We start from the raw sequence: 26,363 nt of genomic DNA on the forward strand, positions 1-26,363 counted from the left end.
TGCAACCCTTTAGACTTGACTATAGCTATCCCCCTTACCACTACATTGAAAGCTTCCCATAATGTGCCAGCCGAGTCAACGCTTCCTGTATTGGTCTCGAAGTAACTTATAATTTCTTCTCTCAGGTCCTCCCTAAACATTGTATATTTCTGTGCTTCAGCTCTGAGTCGCCACGTTGGAATCCTGGCCCTTTGGGGTCGGTACTGCCATGTTAGGACCAAAGGCGAGTGGTCCGAGAAGACCCTTGCCTTGTATTCTGTCTGTACAATTTACACCATCATCTCCTGCATGGCAAGCATGTAGTCCAGCTTTGTGTACAGATTCTGTGGGGCAGAGTAATGTGAATATTGTCTTCCTTGTGGGTGGTGCACCCTCCATGTAACCTCTAGCCTAGTGTCTGTCAACAGTGTCTGCGGAGCTCTGGCCGCCGGGGCAGGCCTGTCTTGTTTATCGTCTGACCGATCTACCTTTGGATTTAGTGTGCAGTTAAAGTCGCCGCCCCAGATCACCGCCCCTTCCAGATGCAAACTCACTTTGTTATATAGGGTCTTGAAGTATGACACTGTGCCCTGATTCAGGGCATATGTATTTATAATGCATATTTCTTTATTTTCCACCAGCCCCCATATTACCACCATTCTCCCAGCTTCTTCAACCATGGACTGTATTAACTGAAAAGGGACATGTGGTGCCACTCAATTAATCACCCCTCTGGCATACGCAGAATATGTTGCACCAATAACCGTCCCCTTTCATTTTTTCTGGATCACCTTTTGTAAGGTGCGTCTCCTGTATCAAGGCTATGTCTATTTTCTGCCTTCTTAGATACATCATAACCTTGTTTCTCTTTAGGTAACTATTGAGCCCCCTGACATTAAGGTCCCCGATATTCTGGCCGCGTCTCTCCTCCCCTTTTGTATATCTTCAATCTCCATCTGGAGCTCTGGTGCTCGTATATGTAAGCTTGTTACCCAACTTAAACTACTCAAACTACCCCCAACACTGCAATTCCCCCAACTTTTCCTTTACACCTCTTCCCTCCCAACCCCAACTCAGTCCCCAACTTCTTACATTCCCACTCCCCTTCCACTTGTTTCCCAGCTCCATTCCTGGATCTCAGGCACCCCCGCATTTAGCCCCTTCCTTGGCTGTTGCTAATACTTGGGACCAAGCAGGGAGATACCACCCCATCGGCGCACCTACTACTTCAACTAATGGGGATAGGTTGCGTGCATCCTGTGTCTCCTATGTTGAACTAAAGATCACTGCGCGCTTACAGCACATATCTTATTTACTCGCTGCTATATTCCAGTCCAACAAGTTCACTTAGCGAGTGTATTTTATTACTTAGTATCCATACTTTTCTAACCTGTCCGTTGCACCCCCTCCAAATGTCGCCACTGTGGTATTACCCTCCCCCACCAACAAATAACATGGCGTCGAGGCACTTATCCTGTCCATCTCGTCTCGGCCCTTCTTCAAATTCCGGACAGCCCTGTGCGTCTAGCCAGCATGTAGCCTCCTCTGGCGTTTCAAAAAAGTGCACCTTGTCTTTGTGCAGGATCTTAAGTTTCGCCGGGTACACGAGCATATATTTAAATCCGGCTGTTCGTAGTCTTTTCACTGCCACATAGCTGTAGCGCTGTCTCTGTACCAGCATGGTGTAATCCGGGTACGCGGTGATAGTTGCCGACGCCCAAGTTATTGTTCTGCCTTTCCAAAAGAATTCCAGGATCTTTTCCCGGTCTCTGTAGTTCAATATCTTTGCTATAATTGCGTAGGGAGGAGCCCCGGGATGGGGCCTCCTCTTCTGGGCCCTATGAGCTCGTTCAACCGCAAACCCCTGGGGGAGTTCGCTAGCCCCCATTTCCTGGATTATCATGTTCTCCACGTAGTCTGTGGGGTCCGAGCCTTCTTCTCCTTCCGGTAGGCGCGTATATTATTGTGACTCGCTCGCTCTTCCGCTTCTTCTGCTCTGCTTTCCAGGTTAGCCACTTGTTGCTTCAATATGTGGACCTCCTTGGCATTGGAGGCACTGACTTCCGTGTTAGTTTTAACAGCACTCTCTAGGCCACTCGTTCGCTCTGCCAGCACTCTCACATCTTGTCTCAGTAGGTTAACATCCACACCCACTGCATCTATCTTAAGTTCTAATGCAGCCTTCAGATCTGCAATCGCGGTCCCCCACGAGGATTTCAGTTCCGCTATGGCCGCCAGGATCGGGTGGTCGGTAATTCTCACTGCAGAGTACTTTGATTACTTGCATCCTCATGAGCTATACATTTCTATAGACAATTTACAGCAAGGGGGAGCATTATTTTTGGGAGATACAATATATGGGGAGAACCCTTCCGAATCGTGCACCATTAATGGTGGTACTGGCTCCAATTGTTTAAAGATCCCAAGTGTTTACTAATGTAGCATACCATACCCACTTGGCTGACAGGATACAACAATTTTGAAACATGAACAAGGTGTGAAAGATTATAGAGCAGCAAGGAAAATGTTTATAGGTAGAACCCGGGGAACATGTATATCTCCCAAGCACTGGGTACGAAACATGCAGAGAAAAAGCTTGGCAGACATGAAACGAAAATATCAGAAACTGAGAGTCTCCCTTTGTTTTAAGAAGTAAATTACTTTGAGGTGGGATAGTAATTTAAGGGTTATGGGGCACAAGGGGGGGTGGTGGTGCAGAGATGGTAGTGAAGGGGCAAGCGGGGTATGGATGGGGATCCCCCCCAATAACAATTGAGACAAAAAAACAAATTCAAAGAAGTCAATTACCACAAATTTCAATTTTTTGAAAATTTGATTTAGTTGATCAACTTTTCAAAAATGTTTACAAAGAAAAAGACAAAATACATAAAAGAATCAAAAGAAACAGGACATAAATTGCAATCACAGACTAATGGCATTTTACAATTTTTTGTTGTTTCCTTATGCTCACTTGCTTAACGATAATTTAAAAAGAGATCATACGATCGCACCAATTACAAAAGCAATAATGTACAATTAAAATCAGACATTTTTTTGATAAAACAGATGCTTTGACACCAATAGTACCATTAGACTTTGAAGTGACATTTTTGATATCTTTTGACCCTCTTGCCTATCAGGTTCCCAGTCAGGCACTATCGTTTCAAAGTAATAAACTAAGGCGACTTTTACAGCTAATCTCATGCTTGAAAATATTAATTGCCATTTTTCATCATCATCCAAGTGACTATTCAGATTGAAGAGTTGGTGAAAAATCCTTTTACGAATCAGAACCAAACCAGGATACAACACCATCACGTGTTGTAAAGACTCTGACTGTTGCATATTTAAACAGTAACAGCAATAACGTGGATTTTGAAGAATTTGTTTTCTTCTATGCAGAACTTGGAGTGTGCCACAAGTTGAACCTAAAACGCATGTATTGTCTTCGGATGGACATTTGACAAGATATTCTGCCATTACTCTGTACCCTTTTCTCCCAAAAAGGGATACATCGAAGTCTTTGTAACTTCCACAACAGGTTAGATTATATATCCAATCAGATTGGAAGATTTTAATTTTCGCTCGACCTGGATTGTTTATGAGCAGTTCCAAATCATTGCAATAGTCGTGAACCAAACGGAGGGGATAGATGGAGAATGAATCAGAGTTAATGACGTTGTAAAACCCCATCTAAAGTCATTAGATGGGTTGGGCAAACAGGATTAGCTTACATATATCATACAAATTCATAAACATGGGGACAAAACTAGAATGTTGATCAACCGTGAGCAATATTACAGATAATACTTCAGGCAATGTTTACACGCAAGTTAAAATCTATGTACTGCACAATCATTCCAGGATATCAAAGACACACTAGAATGGATACCCGTACCGAGACCAAATAAGGAGCAGTCGCTACTACTGCATACTCTATCACTACACAAGATATATCAATGATCTCCCCACAGAGTTGAATTTTGTTTAGTTCCTTGGTGGGGCAGAAAGTCAGCGACTTGGAGAGTAGACTGTTCAGCATATGCAAGTGCGTGCCCGGAGAGGTTGCTGACTGATAGTGGATTTGTGCAAGTTCTCTCATCGGGCCTTTAGTGTTGATCCTGTTTGGTGCGAGGATCACTGTTTCACGGGGACCTGTGACTTGTGTCATTCCTTGAAGGTCCTGAAGTTTCTTTTTCTTTTGAATAAGGATTCAGTGTCTCGACAGTACATTTTGAGTTCATGTTCAACATCTAGAGACATAAAACATGCCAACACATCTGCAGCAGATCTGCTATAACAACCCCGCTGAACCGAACAATACAGATACTAGCAACATACAACTGGAGATCATCCAATGTTGTACATCTCATTGAATGCAAAAAATGCTTTCAAGGGAATTACGTGGGTGAGGCCTGCAAAGAGCTGCGTGAAAGGATGAACCTACATAGATACACCATCTCAAACTACAACACCACCACTCCCTCACTCAAACCCTGAAAGGCAGTCGCTTCCTCATCCTGACCTTGGGGGTGGTGTACTGCAGGAGGATCACCTAGGAGGAGACCGGGCCCAGGTTGGTGAGGTGATCGCTTGGGATGAGACGCGATATTTGTCCTCTGCAAGGAAGTGCCTTTCTGGGTTGCCAAAACAGGTAATGGCATAATGTCATTATACTGTCACTGACCCGCATATAATATCTGTGACCCAGGGTACAAGTTCAGTTAAATCTGAGCAAGCCTTGTTAACAGAAAAATCTTTTAAAGTGTTTCAGGACAAAAACCCTCCTTACTCCTAAATATATAAGGTAAAAGTATTGGATAAAAATGCTTTAAGTCAAATATATTCCTCTGTAACCTCTGTAACCATAAATTTTAAGAGTCCATCCTTTAATGAATTTGAGGGAAATAAAACTACCCTACAAATTAACTCATTTTTTAAAAGAACTATCTTTGTTGAAGGGGGCTACATGTCCCCTAATGTCGCATAATGCCATGAGTACTCGGCGGAAGAGGGCTGAAGAGGCATGCTGCAGCAGTAGTCAGTCAATTAAGCCTAACAGCCCACACATGAAGGAACCTGGGAGGCATACAAGGCTTCACGTGCAAGCAATTGGTAAAGGAGCTGGAACTATGACTGGAGTGCGAGTTGTAGCAGTAGTAGCAGAAAGAAGAAGGCACAAAGCTGGCAAACCAAACAGAGGTGGGAGAACAAGACAGCGGCCGGAATGTGGAGGCAGTAGGATTTCACCTGCTTGTTCTGAGAGGGTCCTGTTCCCCCCAAACTCTGACGTGCAGAGGCTGTGCAGCAGAAGGCATGCAGGAGAGTCGTCTTTCCCATGTGAGCCCGATTGCCGTGCAGAAAATGTGTTGGAGACCGAGGCGAGGAGCAGTTGTCAAGCCGTGGGTCTCAGGCGCGAGAGGGGCTCCATAAACGTGTGGACGAACCAAAGACACCTTCAGAGAGGAAGGGTGCAGGTCCACAAGAAGCCAGAAGCAGTAGAAGTTGTGGCCGAAGTCATAGAAGCAGTGTGATCCGCAGACCAATTGTTAAAGAAGCCGGTGAGTAAAGTCTGGCACTCTGAAACCTTGGACAATCATTGCCTGCAAAAGTATCCAGTTCCCTGTTCACTCGAGAGTGATTTTAAAGCGAGCTGAAGTTGTTTGTTGAAGTTATAATACATGAACAATGGCAAAGTAGCACGTGCGTATATTAGCAAAGTCCTTTTACTCACATGGAGAGCAAAAGCTGCTTAAACCCATTGTTAAACCCTTAATAGACTGTATCTACCTGAAGGAGTGGTCACGTGTCACTAATTAAGAAGAGTGAACGTTGCAAAGGACATTACCAAATACCTAACCTTGATGAAACAAATGTTGGAAACGATATCAAAGAGTGGTCGAATGCACCCAATTGCTTGTTTATTTATATAGCGCACCAAACCCTCATATCAGGGCAAATGACAATGTTACATAAGCGTAAGCGGTACATAGGCATAGATAAACATATACAGGATCTTAATTACATTACAGATATATACAATAAGGCAGGTTAATGCATTAATTATGCTTCTTGCAGATTTTAGCATTTTTTGTGAAGCCCCGGTAGGACGGTTCCGATTTTGGGTCAACAGGCAGGGAGTTCCAATGTTTGGCTGCAAGCACGGGAAAGCTACTTCCACCTGCTTTCTGAAGCTTATACCTTGGAACTTTGAGGCAATGTGAGTAAGTTTCTAGTAGGTCGGTCCTATGAGTTTCTGGAGAAATTACATGCCAAGTATTCAGGAGCCGAGTTGGAAAGGCATTTGTGTGTGAGGGTTAGAGTTTTGAAAGTGATTCTGTCCTTAACTGAGAGCCATTGGGTGTTGCATTTTAGAGCTGAAATGTGCTGGGTTCTGGGGATGATGAGCGCGGTTCTTAATGCGTTGTTTTGCAACATTTGTAGTTTTTTTTAACATTGTGCTAGGTATAAGGCATTGCACTAGTCTAATTTAGATAAGATCAGTGCTCTTGCCAGTGTAATACAACTTGTTGTTGAGAGAAAGGGTCTGCAGGAATTGATTCGGTCGCAAGTGTGTGCCTTGGCAGAGGCTGTGGCATTGACTGGTCTACTGAAGGTTAGCCAAGATAAATGCTCAGAGTTTTTACCTCCTTGGATACTTTTATATTGATGCGGTCTATATTGAAGGATTTGAACTGGTTACTTAGTTTATTCAGTCTTACCGTGGAGCCAGTGAGAAGTAGCTCTGTCATTTCGTGGTTAAGACAAAGAACGTGAGTGGCCATCCACCCTTGCATAATGAGGTAGATTTTGTTGAGCTGGGTTGAGTGGGTTGTCGTAGTCGCCTGTGATGGGAATGAGAATCTGAGTGTCATGCGCATTGTCAGTGTAGTTGACAACCAGATTGTCAAGATCATTAAAGAGTGGCTTGCTAAAAATATTGTCCATTGTTGGAGAGACACACAACTCCCAAGGTAACTCGCAGGTGTCCGTTGCAGGCTCAGCTGAAGCGATTGATGCAAATACCCTCATGGGTCTATTTTCCAAGAAGGAATGTATCCAGGCAATGGCTTCGGCGGAGAAGTAGGCAGCTGTCATTAGGTGATGGCATAGTACTTTGTGATAAATGAAATGCGGTCGAGAGGTGCTCCAAAAGAAGGAGCGAACAAGTTACTTACCAACTGGTAACGTTCTTTCGACTGGATGTTCCTCCAACATATTCCACATCTTTGACATGTAATGTCCACAGCTGTGCTGCTTAGGAAATTTTTCGGCACAGGGCTTCCTGCGTCAATGGCGTTGGGTCGATTTCCCTCTAGGGTGACGTCACTGGATGTCATAAAAAAGATGCACAGTACCCGTAGCCTCAGTTTATGTTTTTTCATCCATAACATGGGACATGCTTGTACTGACTGCACATAGCCTTGCAGGAACGCAAGCTGCAATAACATAGGAAATTCTTCCGTGGGGGAGGTTGGGAGGGCTATATGGAATACGTTGGAGGAACATCCAGTCGAAAGAACGTTACCAGTTGGTAAGTAACTTGTTCTTTGAATGGATTGTGTCCCCCAACGTATTCCACATCTTTGACAGACTTCCAAAGCAGTATCAGTGAAGGGAGAAGAATTTAGAATATCCAATCAGATGGCTGAATAAAGCACCGCTTTTCCAAAGGCCATACCCTGACCATGGAGTGCATCCAGAGAGTGATGTTTGACAAAGGTGTGGATGAAAGTCCACGTTGCTGCATCACAAATATTCTTAATAGTAAGTCCCCCCCTTCTGCTGCAAGGCTGTGGATGTAGCCACGCACCTAGTGGAGTGAGCTCGCAATCCCTCAGGAGGGTCCTTGCCCGCCAATGTGTAGCATTCAGTAATGGTGGGGATAATCCACCTAGACAAGGTCTGTTTGGTAACAGCCTGGCCCAATCGGTGTACAGTGTACCCCACAAAAAGCTGGTCGTCCACTCTGACCCTAGACATCCTACATATATAAAATCTCAAAGCTCTCCTAGGGTCCAAACTATGTAGTCTCTCCTCTTCCTTACCAGGATGAGGTGGAGGATAGAAAGCAGGAAGCACCACTTTCTGGATCAGATGAAATTCAGACACTACCTTAGGTAGAAGGACGGACGTACCCTCAGTACAACCCTATGCTTGTGGAACACAGTAAAAAGGTGGCTTAGATGAAAGTGCCTGCAATTCACTCACCCTGCGAGCAGATGTACCTGCAACCAAGAAAAAGGTCTTGAAAGACAACAGTCTCAAAGGACAAGATTGCAGTGGTTCAAACGGAGCACCCATCAGGAATTTGAAGACTAAATTCAAATCCCAAACCGGCACCTGAAAAGGGGACTGCGGGAACACAATGGTGAGCCCTTTTAGAAATTGGGAAATCGAAGGAATCTTAAAATAAGAACATTCTTCAGACGAGCGCTTGAAAATAGACAGCGTTGCCAGGTAACCTTTTATGGTACCCACTTGAAGACCCCTGTGGGCCAAAGAAAGCAAGAAAGAAACCACCATCGGAATGGAACACTGAAAAATATCGACACCGATTCCTCTGCACCAGTCACAAAACCTACACCAACGGTACAGAGATTTGGTTGCCGGCCGCCAGGCCGAAAGCAACACCTCCATCACATCATCCGAGAGGTCCCAATCCTTCTCAACCTTTCAGAAGCCAAACATGAAGGTTAAGAGTCTTGACCTCTGGATGGAGAACCCCCGACCCGATGACCCCCCCCCCGTTCCCCTCGCGAGAGAGAAGAGCCTCTCTGTGAGGAAGATGGCATGAGGGCAGATGGACATTCCTAGAAGGTCCGGGTACCACGCTCTCCTGGCCCAATTCAGAGCAATGTGGATCATGTGGGATCCGAACCTGCACAACCTCCTTAGCTCTTGAGGAATGACAGGGACGGGAGGAAATGCGCACAGAAGTGGGAATGACCAATCCACGATGAACGCATCCCCTAAAGCGCCTCTCAGAGGAAACTCCCTTGAGCAAAATCTCTCGCACTTCCGGTTGGCACCGGTCGCGAACAGATCTACTTGAGGGGTTCCCCAAAGGGCGAAGATCTCCAGGAGGACTTCCTGAGCCAAAACCCCACTCGTGGGAGACCGCGCTCTGCCTGCTCAGAGCGTCCACCGCTGCATTCTCCTCTCCAGCCAGATTAACAGCCGAGAGTGATATTCCGTTCTGTATCGCCCAGAACTATAGCTGCATTGCCTATCTGCACAGCAGGAGTGACCCTACACCCCCCCTTTTTTGTTGAGGTAATGCATGGCCACCGAGTTGTCCGTCATGATCAGGACACTCTTCCCCCGCACAGAGGGCAGAAATGCCTTCAGGGACAGCCTGATGGCCCTCAGCTCCAACGGGTTGATGTGGAGTTTGGACTCTGAAGGAGACCAAAGACCGCAGGTGGTCAGTTCGTTGGCATGAGCTCCCCATCCTGTGAGGGAAGTGTCCGTCACTACCGTCACCATCGGCCACGGTTGCCAAAACGCCTCCCCCTTCATCAGATTCCCTTCGCCGGCCTACCACAGAAGATCCTGTAAGACAGAGTGGAATCTGAAAGGGATCCGACCTCTTGCCCGAGTATTGCAACCACTGCATCTTGAGGACCCATTGAAGGGACCTCATCCTCAATCCGGCCCCTGGCACCAGAAAAATGCAGGATGCCATAAGGCCGAGCAACCTTAAGAATTCGAAGGCCGGATGCCTCTGGGCACATTGAAATCTGTTGACCATCTGTACAATGTGACGAGTGCTCAACTTGGGAGGCGAGCACTTCCCCAAGGACGTGTCCAACACAGCCCCAATGTACTGGAGCTGTTGGGAAGGGGTCATATGTGACTTCTTGAAATTGAGGGAGCAGCCCAGCTTGTGAAGGGAGTGGCAGGTGAGGATGAGATGATCCAAAGCTTGATCAGAGAACGCACTCTGATCGTCCAGGTAGGGGTAGACGTGGACCTCCCCTCTACCCCTCCCCCCTCGCCTGAGATACACTGGCCCCTTTGATTAGCGGCTCCTCTCGTTCTACCAAAAGAGGAGTAGTAAGGAAAGGAACCCCCTCTCCACTGTTGTCCCTTAGGACGAAAAGGCAGAGGTTGATGCACAGCTGCGCCCAAAGATTTATTAGTAGCTTTGGAGGTCTGCAACCTTTCAAGGCTCTCGTCAGCCTTGCTGCCAAACAAATGAGAGCCATCAAAGGGCATGTTCAGAAGACAGGCTTGTACATCTGAAGCAAAACCTGACTTTGCAGCCACACAAACCTGCGTATCACGGTGCTCCCAGCCATGGACCGGCTAACACTATCAGCCGTGTCCAACCCAGACTGAAGGGATTCACATATGGCACCCTTGCCATCCTGCACAAGAGCAAGGAACCCATCCCTTTCTTCCCCCTCTCGGATATACTCAGCCACTATAGAGACAATTCCACAGAGTGTGTGAAAAACTTGCCAAGGCACAAGTGGAGTTGGCCGACTTCAGTGCCATACTCCCAGCAGAAAATCCCTTGCGTGCCCAACCATCGAAGCGCTTGTCGTCCCCATCAGGAGGGATGGTAGGGTACGCCTCCTGCCTCAAGGTGGCCGTAGCCGGATGAACCACCAAACTCTCTGGAGTGGGGTGAGTGGATAGGTAGCTGTGGTCGCTACTGGATGGGCAGTATTTCTTAGCGAACAACTTGTTGACCGCCAGAAAAGCCTCCAGGGTGTGCCAAGCAGTCGCCACCCTTTTTTGCAATGCCAAATGAAAAGGCAACACTGGGTCAGTGGACGGACCCTGATCCAAAATATCAGTCAGGTCATCCAATGCAATCGGAGGACCGGACCACCCGAGATACTCTAACTCTAAACATCAACCTCCTATAGAAGATTCAGCATGAGCCCCAGGCTCTGGCCTACCAAACTCCACCTCAGGAGATATATGTCAAGGACACTGGCATCATGTAACGGCTGACGCAACTCCTCCAACTGACTGTATTTTTCCGCAAAGACCATGTCAGGAGCCTCATGAGGTTCAACAGGCTCAAGCTCCAAATCTGACCGCTCCTCACCCTCATAAATATCATGCAGAGAATGAAAGAACTCCTTCTTAGGGACAGGAGCGGCCCTGGAGTCCACAACAGGCCTCACAGTCTTGGATAAAGCCTTTCAACGAGGATCCACAGTACCAGGGGCCTCCACCGACAAATTCCAGCCAAATGGCCCAAAAGTCAGAGGGTGGCGAAGGCTTCGGCGTTACCAACAGCGCCGAAGGTTCCGAGGGCCGGATCGAAGGCAAAGCTCCGACAGCCACACACGACAGACACAGCGCCGACAATGTTGACGCCGACCTCGAGCCCTTTCCAGATTTCTGCGATTTCGCTGGGGACGAAGACCTGGATATGGCACGTCTCTTGCGATCCACCAGAACCTTGTCTGAATGGGACCTCAATGTTTATCGCGCCGAGTGCCCGAAGGCGCGTGAGCATCGGACTGACACCATTCCCTGCCGGCTTCTTCCGAAGGAGCAGACGGAACTGTGCCCTGGGATTTGCTCCCTGAATGCCTCCCATTCCTCAGGAGTCGAGGATTTAGTGGGACAAGCCACTTTCCTCATGGAGCTATCATCCGATGAGGACGGTGAAGGCGACTGATGACACCGCTTCTGTGAGTGCCGAGAGGAGGAGGCGTGGCAGGACTCACTCCGGGCTTGAGATCCCCGGGACTCCTTCCGACAAGGAGAGTCACCCCTCGAATCATCAGTGGAAATACCTGTAGCTTTCTGGGATTTGAGGTTTAGAAACCCAACCTACCTGTAACTTCCCCTTACGCCCCGCAAGGCCTTGGCAGTCAAAGACGGGCACTTCGAGCAGTCATCCGTATCAATACTTTCGCCCAGACACCACAAGCAGATGCGGTGCAGATCCGTAATCGACATTTTGGACTTACAGTCTCGCCATGTCTTGAACCCAGACCGTGGAGTCAGAAGGGTAGACTATGAAGACATTTTCTTCGAAGATCACACGAGGCGTGTCGAGTTCTCGAAGCAAACACGTTCGCAGAAAAAAACAGAACTGAGGCTACGGGTGACATGCGTCCTAATTATGACATCTGGTGACATCACCCGTGACGGAGGCCCTCGAGGGACATCGACCCGACGCCATCAACGCAGGACGCCTTCTGCCGAAAAATTTCCGAAGCAGCACACCTGTGGACATTACATGTCGAAGACGTTGAATACGTTGGAGGACACAATCCATTCGAAGCAAGCTTACCTTTATCCTTTAAATCGTCCATTTGGTTTTTTAAGTCTATCAATGCTGATTCTGTACTGTGTTTCGGTCTAAAGCCTGACTGTCGCAGACAAGGAGATTGTTAGATTCGGAGTGAGCCTGAATCTAAGTATGCCACCCTATCTAGGATTTGCAGGAGGAATGGAACAGTAGTTATTGGCCTGCAGTTAGTCGGGTTGTTGGGGTCAAGGCATGGTTTTTTTTAATAGTGGGAGGACCAAAGCATCTTTTACGTTGGTAGGGACAGTACATGTTTCGAAGGATGTGTTTATTAGGGTAGCAATGAAAGGTGCTAGTTCCCTGGCGGCCTCTTTGATAATTGGAGCCAGGCAAGTGTCCCCCTGGCATTCGGACGGTTTAAGACTGGCTATTAGTCGCCTGTGACTCCTGCAAGGGCCGGTCCCCTGAGAGACTTCGTTTTTTATTTTTATTTTCTCTTGTAATAGCGGGAAAAAAATAAGGAGCACGGTTTTAATATTCGTGCACCAGGACGTGTCTTTAGTACAGGTCTCCACTGTTTGTATATGGGATTCCAACTCTCAGGATGATGACTAGTTCTCTAGTGCTTGTATCTAGTAAAGATTTTGGATAGCTTTTCCTTGTTCAGTGCTGTGGGGTTATTTTTCCATAAGGATTTCATTGTGCAAGGCTTGGCTTTGAGATTAGGGGTGAATCAGGAGTGTAGGTGTGTTCGAGGCTTTGCACATTTTTAGAGGCGCTATTTTGTCAATGGCTTGCTGTATAGTATGGTATGGTTGTATAATTCTACTAAAGATGAGGGGGTCTGTATTGGTGTGGGTAAGATTGCTAATAGGTTGGAGTAAAGGTAATAGATTCTCCACCATTATATTATGATTGTTTCTGGTGAGAGCCGGAGGAGCAGGTGAGTTTGTCAGATTGGGTTGTGTGCTGTCTTGTATGGTGAAGGAAATGATGTGATGGTCGGTCCAGACACAGGGTTCATTAGATAGGATCTTGATATCGCAGTTGAGATCAGCTAACCAGTGTAAAGGTTCTCCCTTTGTTATGCGTGGGCATGTTGATACAGTGGGAGAAGCCTAATTCCGTGAAAGTGTTGGCAAGAGCCGATGCGTTCGATTCAACAATGTTGCTACTCGAGCAAGCGGAACAGCAGCACTTTTCACACACGCGAGCACCAGATCTGACACGCAAGATCAGAGATTGCGTGATTATTGAGTTTTCAGCAATACGACTAGCATCAGACCATAACTAAGTTGGTATATGAGTAAATACCAATTGCTGGCCCCGACGAAGGACGTGTGAGGCTCCGATGCATCTGCAAATATTGGATTCTAAATATATTTTTTAAAAAATAATTAAATCAGTTGAAAGAAGAAATACTATCTTTCTCTTTTTTGAATACTATACTAGAACTACATTGCATTTGAATATAATATTATCAGCATACACCACATATAGTTATATCTGGGTGTGCAGCCCACACCAATGGCTTCGCAGCCAAGGTCTCTTTTCTGTTCTAGTGTTGAGGCATTGTCATCATTTGTGTCATGGAGGCCTAGATTACTACCTTAACAAGTGGTTGCGTGTGCCTAATTGTGAGTCCTAAAGATCGACTGAACTATTACTTTAACATGGCATACCTTTTCATCTATAAGAAGTTAAAAGGTGTATCTACTATTGAAGAGAACAAGTATTGCCAAAGCCAAGAGCCTCCCAGTGAAACCAGCCTTTCTCAGAGTTAAAAAGCAATCTAACTGTTACTGTGGAGTTGATTAAGCAATATGACCCGAGCGGCGGGGGCATTACCGACTCAGGTATTGCCCCGGGGCCCATAGTTATAGGCCCGAGCGAAGTGAGGGCCTTAACGAAGGCCCCCGCCGCGAGGGTCATATTGCTATTAGTACCCCGGCCCGCATTATATGCGTGACTGGGGCACTAAAAGAATTTTTTTCTGTCCCAAAAAGCTGCTGCGTTTCGGGACAGAAAAAAAAAAAAAAAAACACGACCAAGAAAATGGCCGCCGGGAAAGGGAAAACGGGAGTCCATTTTCTCTTTCCATGGCAGCCTTCGGGAGCAGACGCGCTGGGAACACAGTGTTCCCAGCGCGTCCGCTCCCGAAAAAAAAAGAAGCAGAAGGTAAGTGGGGTTGGGAGGGCAGGAGGGAAGGGGAAGGTGGGAGAAAAAAGAAAAAAACAACAAAAAAAATAAAAAAAAAAAAAGTACCTTCGTCCCTGCCAGGTGATGATGGAAGCCTCCAGCTGTGTGGAGGCGCGGAGTCTCCACACTGCTGGAGGCTGCCATCGTCCCCCACCAGGGACGCAGGAGCAAGAAGGTAAGTGGGTGGGGTGGTGAGGAGGGAGGGAAGGGAAAAAAGAAAAAAAAAAAAAAAAAAGAAAAAGGCTTACCCGAGTCCCCAGCGGGGGGGCAGAGGCAGCCTCTCAGCCGTGGGGAGGCTCGGAGCGGGGATGGCCCCACTTCGAGCTTCCTCATTGGCTGAGGGGCTGCCACGCCCCCCCCCTGCCGAGGACAAGGCAGCTGGAGTCCTGGCCGAGAATCGAAGGATTTTCGGCCGGGTAAGGACCCGGTGAGAGCCAATCAGAATGAGTGTTGCATTCTGCTGGACTCTCGTCGGGTACTACTAACAGTTAAATTAGCCCAAGAGACATGAATGCAAGTAGTACCTGAAGCTAAGAGTGGCACCAAGGCTTCTCGGTAATTACTTGGGCTGATAGCTGGCAGAAAGGTGAAGGTAAATTTGGGGGGGAAGGGAAAGTGGCTGCTTGTAAATTTAAGTTGACAACCTGTAGGGATGTACGGCAGAGTACCAAAAGATTGAATTACAAAATTGTGAACACCACATAGTGGGGAGGGGAGGGAGAGGGTGTACTTTAAGATGGACTACTGTTAACATTTTACACTTTAATCCCAATAGGACATGCCAGTGGGACAGGTTTTGGTATATGCTAGACTGAAGGGCCAGAGAGAAATGGGCAGCACTGCCCTCACCAGGGGACGTTGTCAAAACTCTCAGACTATTATGGATTCTCGGCTGCCACTTCAGGAAGATTAGAAGACTATGCCAAATGATTTGTATGTTGATACTGGTATCTGTAATGCTATGTAAACTATAGTATATAAAACGAATATTGACATTATGCATTCTTCCAGAGTAGCATTTTTAAAATCACAGTGCATTTGTTAAAAAATAAAGAAAACAGCGAGGACTTTTACATCGAAGGAGGTCCATTCTTACCACTTTTAAAGCATACTGGGCCATTGCTTGTAGATGTCTGCTTGAGGAGGCGCTTGCAATGACAAAATAATCTGTGTATCCCATTTCCAAAGGGACTCGGATAACACATATGTCTTTGGCATTTTCTTGTTTCAGAAGAGACACAAGAACATCAATGTTGAATCTTGGAAGATTTTGACCTGTAGGAAAAAGAAGAACGAGGTACACTTTAAAAATGAGGTTGGTTTACTTTTGTAACTAAAAATCAAACCCAATGGGAGGGGAATGTGCAAAACAACTCAAAAGAACACTCAAATTCTTGCGTTTTTTTAAAATTGCATTTGCATATGCCTCAGACACTTTAAACGAGATTCACTCCCAGCTAAGAACAACGCTTCATTAGCATCCTCTTCTCAACAACAAAAATAATGATTTTAATGAAACCCTAGATTTATTCAGTTATTTTTAGAAGCCAAACGAGAAAAGGTGGCGTTTTCATTTTTGTATATATCGGTAATATGTTGTGAAAGAATGCTGGGTTTGCTGCTCAATTCATTATTGTACAATTGTGTGCTGACAGTTGGTCAAGTCTAATTTCTTTATGGTGTCAACATGCTTAATTGGTGTTAAGTGTGTACAAAAGGATGAGCGTGCGCTGTGCAGATTTGGCGGAAATGACCTAACCATTAGAAACAATAACATATCTCAAATAACAAGGACAACTAAGCTTTAAAATTAGAATCGTAATTCCCCACATTCCAATTAAAGGATTCCCCATTTATGAGGTTTGACAAAGCCCAGGAGATAGTCAATGGGCAAAGCTGCACAATGACATGCATTTTGGCACAGATCTTAGTCCAGTTTTTGATGCAGGGACCCAAGACATCCTATTAACAACAACATAGAGCATCTACGTGGAATGATTTGAATTCATCTTGTAAAACATGCCTATTCACAATGCCCTACAAAGGGAAGTATTTTAATCAGAGAAACGTTTTCTTCACACTTAACTCAGAAATCCTACTGAAATGCACGACAAAGGCCCCTCTCATCGCCCATGATGCAAGGCCTTATTCGGGGCATACCAAGCAATACATTATAATTTTTAAAATGGAGATACCATGAGATTAAAAGAGGACGTATGCATAGATCATGCTTTATTCTCATAACATTATAAATAAAAATATTTCAGCTGGTAGACTCGCAGGTATCTTTGTAGGAACCAGTGGAACAAAGGTGCTTGCTTTGTTTTAGTACTGAAAAGTAATCCCTGAACCATACTGTGAGTAACAGTCCCTTGTACACACTGCCTCCTCAGTCACAGTTTAACCAGTCTTGCAACAACCTCAGTCACTTCCTTCAGTGCATATTTGCGCATGCGAGGAGCGGAGAGGAAAGCAGAGTGAGGCACAAGAGGCCACGGAGAGAGGAGGAAGAGACCCGAAGAGGGCAACAGTAACGCTCCTCTTATATGGAAAACGTTATGGAAGTAGTTAAAATGGCTTACTTCGTAGTGCTGTCCTCACTACAAAAGCTCATCAACATGGATGTGTACCACAATATGCATCCCAAGCCAACTGTTTTGTTTGCACGGTCTTTATGTAAGCATTTTCCTAGATTTCCTTTGACTGAAAGGTGAATGAATCCCACTTGGGCGGACCTACTTTGCTGACTTGCACGAGTTTCTCCTGGTTTGTGTATAGTTCATCCACCTCATTTCAAACAGTTGTAGACCTGGTGGCAGGCTCTGCTCGTCCGAGAAAACTCTGTGTGTACTCTTACCATATTGAAGATGGGGTCTAATCTGGTGTGATGTTCACATTCCAATCATGCGATTGTGCCTTCTACGTACTTGATTATCTGAGATGCTAGCCACACAACACATTTCTCCTTTGGGTATTTGTGGCGTTTGTCACCTTCAAATGACAAACAGAATAGGTAGAAGGCGGGCCCGCTTGCTTTTCCATCTTGGGATATGCTATATGGTGAAATGGCCTTCCAGGTTCTGGAAACTAGTGGGGCCAACCTCGAGGTTTGATTATTCGTATTACATGGCCACAGTATGCGCACGCACGCACACTTACACGCGCCAATGTCGATAAACACCTCTTTCTCGATCGCTGGTAAATCATTTCCGTTTCAGTCAAGGATCATGTTGATTAGAGCTGCCTCCAAGGAATATGCACTTGCATCAGGCAGACAGAATGGTGCAGTTTCATATGAAATGGACAGTACATTTCACAATGTCCACTGTTACCTTCTTAAAGGCCTATTTCCAGTTGCCAGATTATTCAAAGTGAGCTCCCCTTTTTCAAGAGCACTTGGAGGCCCTCTGTGCATATAAAGCATTGGACACATTTGTCGTAGAATTCTACCATCCCCATGATGGATTTCAGTTCTTTGGGGAACAGAGTTATCTACTATGCTTCCGACTAGTGTATATTTTCCATGCACTTCTGCCGCGCAAATTCAATACGGTAAGAAGTCAAACGGATCTTGAATAAAACCGCACATGCACTTGTCCTGGATTGGAGACGACAAGCCTCTTGCCACCTTAGCACTATTGTGGCAAGAACGGTGGCTGCCTGAATCTTAAGCAAGAAATGCATGAATGGTGCCTTGCTACTTCAAGCGGGTTGATTGTTTCTGTAATTACCACAAACAGTGGTACACCCGACACACAGCATAGAACCTAGCACAAACTGAACCTCACTAACAACTGCATAAGTGAAAAATGTACTTAAGGACCCAGAACTGGCTTTATCATCATCATCTCATCTGAAAAATAATACATTGCTGCATTGAGACAAGGTACTGTACAGAACTCAAAAATGAAGAGAAATGGAGTCTGCAAAATAGCATTGCACCTAATCACTAATAACATTACTCCCAGAAAATAGTGGGGCGCACAGTGCAAAGAAGTGAAGGATTTCAGCCGCGGTTCTCACATTAGCTGGAAATGAATGTTGAGCTTTTTAACGAGGCTCAATGTATTCATCTGTAATTTCATGAGCAAAGAACAATGTCACTTTTTCCAAAAGTAAGCAAAATTTGATGGATTGAATGGATTTTCTTCTTAAGGATATGTCAGAAAAATACTGTTATATACCTGAATATGCAAATAGAAACCAACTGTAGATACAATAGTTGTTGTAGTACACATGAGACTTTCAAATAGGGAATACATTATTGTTTAAATCTGCATGGCAAAAAACTATTTTGATATGGCTGTCGGAATGCTGGTTTTGTAAGATCTCTAGTGAACCTGGTACAAATTCTGTTAATCTCTGACAATTGTTAATGGGGATAGGTTTATCAATTCCATGAGATTAGTGTTGCTATCCAAGTACAAAGAAGGCTAATTCATCTTAAATCAGAGAAATAAGTTTAAACTCTCTATAACAAAAACCATCTGTTCAGACAGCGAAGTAAAACATTTAATGCAATGCCTCCCACTCACGAAGACCCATCTCAAAGGAAACATCTTAAGGAAAAATACATTTAACATTCTAAATAGGAATCAGCCACAGCCCATCTGTAAAGATAAAAACTAAACTGATCCCAAGGTAGGGGCTTAGTATTTCTGCATCCAAGTTTGAAACGCATCTAAATGCACCTAAAGAAGTGTCACACTTTGATATCAATTGGGGAATGAAGTCCAGGGCTCGCAAATCCTTAAAAATGTCACTATCCCTACAGCTCTAGATAGTTATTTTACCTACTCACCAATTCAGGGGTGTATTCTCTAGGAAGGTCTGCCTGTTAAGCAAGCCTGTGCAAAGGCCTGAACAATTAAAAAGTGTGATGTCACAATGAAAGGGTCAGAATATTTTTTTTTTATTTTCATTTAGTTTAAACAAACTTTTGAAAAAGAACTTTTTGCTTAAAAGAAAAAAAAACATACTTAAAAAGGAAAGACAAAACTTGTTAACTTTACTTGAAGTGTCTCTTTAACCTTATTTTGGTCTTAATCCATTGTCACTGGGTTACAACTATTTTACTTAATTCCTCTGTTTGTTGTTACTTGTGATCTCATTGTGCGCATTTTCTCCCTTGATTTGTTGCTGGATCGGACTCGCTTTTGGAAATGACGGGTCTCATTTCTAATTGATTCTGTAATAGATCTAAGAATTTCGTCAGCGCAATCAGCACCGAGTTGCTTTCGGTCAGGTGTAATTGCCTCCACCACTCCTCAGTGTTCAGCGTCTGATAGTTTTCCATAACCTTCCCTAAGCAGTTTTCACATTGCATATTCAATTCGGAACACTTTAGAATAAGATGATTTAGGTTTTCATCTTCTTTCGCACAAAATCTACACAGTACATTTCCCTTTGGGATTAAGCGCCTGTGCCTCAGAATTTCTTTTGTTTCTATGATGTTCAGGCGGAACTTCAAATAGTGTCTTCTCACACGTTTACACGGTGATAAAGCCAGATGGAGTGTATTCTGTTTTTTTGCTTCTTTAGGCTGATTTTGCATGGATTTTTGTGATGCTCTTTTCTCACCAATTTTAATCCAGTCGAGATCTAGCAATTTTTTTTTTTTTTTTTTTATTTTTTTTTTTTAAGAGAATCTGGATTAGAACAGAGTGTTGTCTCATCCGTGCCCAAATGGTTAAGTATCTCTCTACACTGTTGTTTCCAATCTCTTAAGGCTGATTTTTTTCCTATTTCATTTCCCATCAGGATTTTGAACGTTGGCAAGTTTGCTTCATCATGAGTTTTCCTAAAGAACAGTAGTTTATTCCATATGATCCTTGCATTCAGGATGGACATCCCTACTTCATATAGGACACAAGGTCGGCGTACTTTGGGGTATCTGGAAGATTTCTTTTCCAAAAAAATCCTTCGCATCTGGCCCCTATCTTGTGGTTGCAGCCAAACATGTTCTCTGCCCCGTAGGATAGAATCGGTGTCACTTTATTTTGATAGAATTTCTTCACTGGATCACACGTGAATTTCCCAAATTTCTTTTGCATTATGATTCCTTGTGAGGTAAGTTGTCTACAGCCATTGAAGATTTTTTTCATCATCGGTTCGTTGTTTATGCTAGAGTTGATTAATGAGCCTAGATATCTTGTATAATGTACTTTTTCCAGTTTTGTCTTTCCCACAAACCAACTTGTACTGTACTTCAGTGGCTTCCTTCCTCTTGTTTTCCAGGACTAGGATTTCCGATTTAGCTACGTTTATCTCTAGTCCGAGATCTTCTGTATAGGTCTTTAATGCTGTTAATTTGCGCTACAAACCGATTGGTGTACGATCTAAGATCACCATATCGTCGGCGTATAGGATGTGATGTAACTGGAATCCATTAATGCTTGGTGGAAATGAGATCACGGTTGCCAGGGCTTTTTCCACTTATGAGATGTAAAAGTTGAACAGGGTCGCCCCTAGTGGGCACCCCTGTTTTACACCTCTCTGTGGGAATTGGTTTTGATAAATTTCCTTTGCTATCTAACCGTACTTGAATGTAGGTGTCGGAATAAAGTTCCTTGATGGCAGCAATTAGACTCTCATGGCAACCCCTTTCCTTTAATTTGCACCACAAGATTTCTCCATTTACTCCATCAAACGCATTTGCCATGTCGATAAATGCTAGGTAGATTTTCTGACCTGCTCGGATGGCATCGATTTTCAATAAGTTTAGTATTAGGAGGTTCGTGCTCCTTTAACAAACCCGGACTGGCGCTCATCATATATTTTTTCTTGGTTGATCCAGGTTGTTAGTTGGTCAAGGAGTTGGGTTGCAAACACTTTTCCTTCAACGTCAAGGAGGGCTATGGGCCGATAGTTTGCCGGGTCAGAGCGCAGACCTTTCCTGAATATCGGCACAATGATCCCCGATTTCCAGGTTGCGGGAATCCTTCCTTTTATTATTGCCTGGAATAGGATGTCACAAAATTCGGACCATTCTTCAATATTTTCTTTTAGGTCGGCATTGGAAAGTCCGTCGGGTCCTGCCGCTCTAGATGCGCTACTCCTTTGAATTGAAGATCGAATGTCCGCTTTGTCTATTTCAATTTCCCATGGTACTTTTGTTTGGCACTCAGTTTTACATGCGCTTTCTCTTCTTTTGAATAGGTTTTTATAGTGGCGTTCCCAGTCGTTTTCTGTTACCATATTCATTATTATGGCTTTTTCTAAGTTGGTTCATTCATTTATTAGGGCCCAGAAGCCTCGGGAGTTCCTTTGATTCAGTGCCTTCAGAATTATTTCGGCATCGCTTTGCTCCATCTTTGCTCTGTGTTGTTTACACCAGTTGTTATATTGGTTCTTCGCTTTTTTTGTTGAGCCTTGAATCAATTTTCCTTTTGTCGCAAGAATTTCTCTTAAGGTTTTCCTTAATTCTCTCTTCTTTCTCGCTACTTCTGGGTCATACGCATGCTTTCGATAGTTTTGAATCCTTTGAGAGAACTTATTTTCGGTTTTGTAGATTTCTAGCAACTGCTGATATTCGATTCCGACAGGTGGGTTTTTTTCCTGGCATCTTTGCAGTTGGTCAGATATCTCCTTGATGTCCATTTTCTTTAGCCTTAATCTGTTTCGCCCTGGTTCCACTGAGATGTCACAACACCACTGTTCCCTTTTCGTAACTTTGATCCATTTCCATTCTGTCAATATGATGTTATGGTCACTTTGGTTGTCTTTAGTGACTCTAAAGGAGACTATTTCGTGTAGTATATTCTCAGAAACAAAGATATAATCTAATATAGATCTCTGGTTTCCTCTTTCCCATGTCGGCTTTGCCGGAATGTCTCCTCTTGTTGCTCCATTAAGCATTGAGAGATTCTGAGTGACATTTCTTCTAACCAACAATAATTTTTATATCTTTCACTGCCAGTCTTAGTTCTTTGTTGGTCCAATTCGATTAGCTTCATGTTGAAGCCTCCACACAACATAATTACTGCCTTTGAATCGGTTGTCAGAATGTAATCTATTGCTTCAATGATGTCATCCTCAAACTTCTGATTGGAATTTGGTGTTGAGCTCCAGTAAATATTTAGTATTTGCACTAGGCGGGAGTACTTCTCTTTCAGCTCCACTTGCTCTAGACAGACTTCCTGAAGAAAAGGTGACCAGTTGCGGGCCAATTTGATTCTTAGACCGCTTGTTCTTTTAATTAGAGTCAATTGATCCGACATTAGTCGCCCTTTTTTTTTGTTTTATGGCTAGATTTATTGCTACTTCGAATCCATCCACACATGGCATGGTGGTGACCCATGTCTCTTGCAAGCATATCAGGTCTGCCTTTTCTAAGATTGCGGGAGGGGAATTTAGGAGATGTGAAAATCCTCTAGTATTCCACAGAGCTATCACTAGGTTCGTTATCTCCTCGTAGCAATAGCTCTTTACAGTGTTTATCGATTTTGCTAACCAGGACCAGTTTTTCGTCTCTGCTTCTCCATCATTCCGTTCTGTATCGATGCATCTCTCCTCATTTGATTTGCAACGATTTTCAACTGTTATTTTGATTTTCTTCTTTATCTTGTCAAGCATGATTTTTCTGCAGTGCCATCTTCACAGTTTGGCTTGGCATTAGTTTCGCACTCCTGAGTTGCTCTTTTTTCTACTGTTTTATTTGACTGAGACTCTTTCTCCTTTATTTTCTGTACTTTTGCATCTTTTGTTTTTTCATAGTCCTTGTCCCCTAGTGTGTTGTCAACTTCATACACTCGATATCCCGCTTCCAGAAGTTGCCTTTCGTACATCACGAGTAGTTCTGCGTCATTTTTGGTGTCGATGTGCAACAGCACAAATTTCTGGTTCATATCAGGGATGATTTCTACACGATTAATCCGTGGACTCTTTATTGCTCTCAACACTGGTATTTTTTGGAATATCTGTAGAATAGTGTATCGGTTCAGAGGAGTATCACTTTTTTTACACACCATCTTTTCGACTAATATTCTGTATTGATGGCTCGTTACATTCTCTTTGTTATCGTCGTGGCTTAGCTGGTTCTTCAGCACTTTCCTTGTTCGCCACTTCAGCTCTTACTGGTTTCTTCATTTTCTCTTCATGGGATTCTAGTTCAGTTTTGTTGTTCCCTCGCTCATCTGTTGCTCATGCTGCAAGTTGACATATTCAGCAACTCCTCATTGTCACTATCGGAAACTAGCTCAGCTATGCTTTCCATCTGGGAGTTGTCCTCGTTCTGAATTTCCGATTGGACCTTTCCATCCACGGATGCTATATCTTCGATCTTTTTTTTTTCCCTCAATGCCGGTTGCTCAGAGTTATTCACCGTTATGTTTAGTGCTTTAATATTCCTGAAGAAGTTTGCTGAGCTACGAGGATTCTTGCTCTTTTGGGCTTGTTGATTCTTTGTTTTTCTTTTGCAGTCAATTTGTTTTGTGTTGTCTCTCTTTGTCTTCATCCCTTTTCTCACTTCCAATTGAGCTTTCGATTGCTTAAATATGTCGAACCACTCTCCATCCGTCTTTTTTGCTGCAATAGAGGCTGCATTGCTTCTTAAAGCCTTTCTATTTGCATCATTGGAGTTTTGGTTACTTAGTGGATCTAAAGCGGAGGAGACTTGTCCTTGGTCTACTTCTCGTTCCTTTTGGGAATTGGTCATTGCAACCTCTTTTTCTGGCGCTGTCATTACTGTAGTCGGTTTAGGTGACCTTTCTTTCGAACTTCTCATTCTCTCGGATTTCTTTCCTTCCGTGGTCACAATCTTCGGCACTTATTAGTAGCACCTTGTCCTAAAATGCAGTTTTGCTTGGAGCCCTTTTTCTCTGCCTCTAATTTTCTCCAGAGGTTGTTCATTTATTTTAGGTTTCTCTATTGTTTCCAATGGCTCCAAATTGGTCATTGTGTTTGTGCTCGTTTGGTCTTTCTTGGAAACTCGCTTTTTTCGTTTAGATCACTCCTTCCTTCTTGTTCATTTTAAAGAAGCGTGAGGGCTTGTCCCGTCACTTCAGTCAAGAGTTTCTTGTCCTCAGAGTTGTTTCTTAACGATTCTTTCAACGCTGTTAGCGAAATATCGTTCCCTCTTTTAGACAACAGAATCTCATATGACATCTCCTTTAAGTCAGTCTCTAATTTTATCATTTTAGAGTTCAGTAGGGCAATCAGAGTCGTTTGAGAACCTGAATGAGAACTGTAGAGACCAAACAACTTCATCAGCGGGGCTACGGCTATCGTTGTAGCTGACATCAGAATGGGACTCAACTTTGAGATTATTGCCTCAATGTAGGGCAAGATGCATTCTGTGTCGTTTCTTTCCTTCGGAGGTAACTCAGTAGACTTCCGTCGACTTACATCTCTAAGAGTTATTACCTCATCCTCACCCTCTGACTCGGAAATTGTGAAGGTACGCCATTTTGTCTTTTTAGAGGATGGCATCTCTTCTGCTTTTTTTTGTGCACCTGTGGTTCTCCCTTGGGTTCTGCCTTTACATCATTTATCCACACTTTCCTCATCACTCTCAGAGCTTTCTCTTCTTCAACTCCTCTTCTGAGACACTGCAATCTCTTCCTTTCTTGATTCAAATGCTGGAGAGTTCGCTTCAAGATTCATTACTTCGTGAATGCTCTTATGTTTAGGACACTGGATCTCCGCAAGTTGTGGGTTTCCCACATTTGAGCTTAATTGTGAGGGTCTCTGTGACTGTATTAGGCTGGCATTCATCCTTGCCAAGTCTTTTCTGCAATCCCTAGTGAGTTTCTTCTTCCTCCTGGATTTATATTGATTTTCGATCCAGTGTTTTGTGGTGCAGTTCTTTTCATCCATTCACCGTGGGGTGACCATGTCTCAATAATTTCTTCCATTCTATTAGGGGCGCCGAGACCTTCATTTGTTTTTGATTTAACTAGAGATGGTTTGTGCATCTCGGCCACCTTTGACCATGCCAGTAGTTTTAATGTTGAACTCGAATTTCATTACTCTTCCAAGTTCGAGGTCCTTTGATTTTTAGTAGTGCTTTTATTTGTGAGCTGTCGCATAGAGCCAGTATCTTGGGTCTGCTCGCCGTCCCTCGGCTTACAGAGAAGGGTATGCTTCGCGGACTGTGCACTCTCGGCCTGATGAATCATTGCCGCACATATTTCTGTGTTCTTATCACCGGTCCGCTTATCCTCCGACTTTCCATTCACACCCACCGCGCCTTCCGCCTGGGTCCCCTCACCCTTTCCTGGCGTCAAGCAGGGCTTACTTTTCTGCATCACCGGGGTTCTCGGTTGTTTATCTCCATTAGCTTTCCTCTCTCCCACAGGTGACCCCTCATTTTCTTTCTCTTTGTCCTTGCCTTGCTCACTTTCGCTTTCAGTGTCACTTCCTACATCTAGGGTTTCGTTCGCATCGTTAGTGCCTCTCTCTCGCGGCAAGCGAGCCGCCACCACGCCTCCGCGGGAAGTCTCAGACCCGGGCAGCTCGTCAACGAGTCGAGTCCGCAAGGAGGAAACAGCGGACGCCATCCCAGATCCCCCCTCCCAAGGAGACTCGCCCCTCCGCATCCGCAGCTGCAACATCAGAGGTATGCATTGTAGATCTTATTTTTCCATTGAGATTTTCATTTACACTTGTCACACACACCGCGTTCAGCCCTTGCTTGGCTTGCGCTCGTCTGTTTGCTTTGTTTGTGACGACACTCATGGTCATTGACATTATTAGTGATTAACGGTGTTGTGTAGGGCTGGGCACGGGGTGCGGCCGACGCCTGATCGCGCGCGCTTACACGAACTCTTACCGTGTTCTTGTGTAGCTGCAAGGGACGGGCGATAACAGTTCCGACTCGGCAACAACTGATGTTGCCTTTCCTCACCTATCCCTCAGGGTCTCCAGGGAACACAGGCAACACACTCCTGCACACTCCGCTACGCGTCAGAATAATTCCCATTATAGAAGAACCACTGTTCCAAAAGGATAAGTGCTTATC

At 44.5% G+C, this 26,363-nt stretch overlaps 1 protein-coding gene across 1 annotated transcript in view; it reads right to left on the reverse strand.

The window, feature by feature from the left end:
• Window positions 1-26,363, reverse strand: part of MALSU1 (mitochondrial assembly of ribosomal large subunit 1) — a 155,659-nt gene that overhangs the window by 69,830 nt on the left and 59,466 nt on the right. Inside the window, exon 2 of the mRNA XM_069648325.1 lies at window positions 15,501-15,679. Within this exon, the coding sequence (XP_069504426.1) occupies window positions 15,501-15,679 (179 nt within the window). The remainder of the gene's footprint in view (window positions 1-15,500; window positions 15,680-26,363) is intronic.

Source organism: Ambystoma mexicanum, chromosome 2q (assembly GCF_040938575.1).
Source record: "Ambystoma mexicanum isolate Mex_15411 chromosome 2q, UKY_AmexF1_1, whole genome shotgun sequence".
NCBI lineage: Eukaryota > Metazoa > Chordata > Amphibia > Caudata > Ambystomatidae > Ambystoma > Ambystoma mexicanum.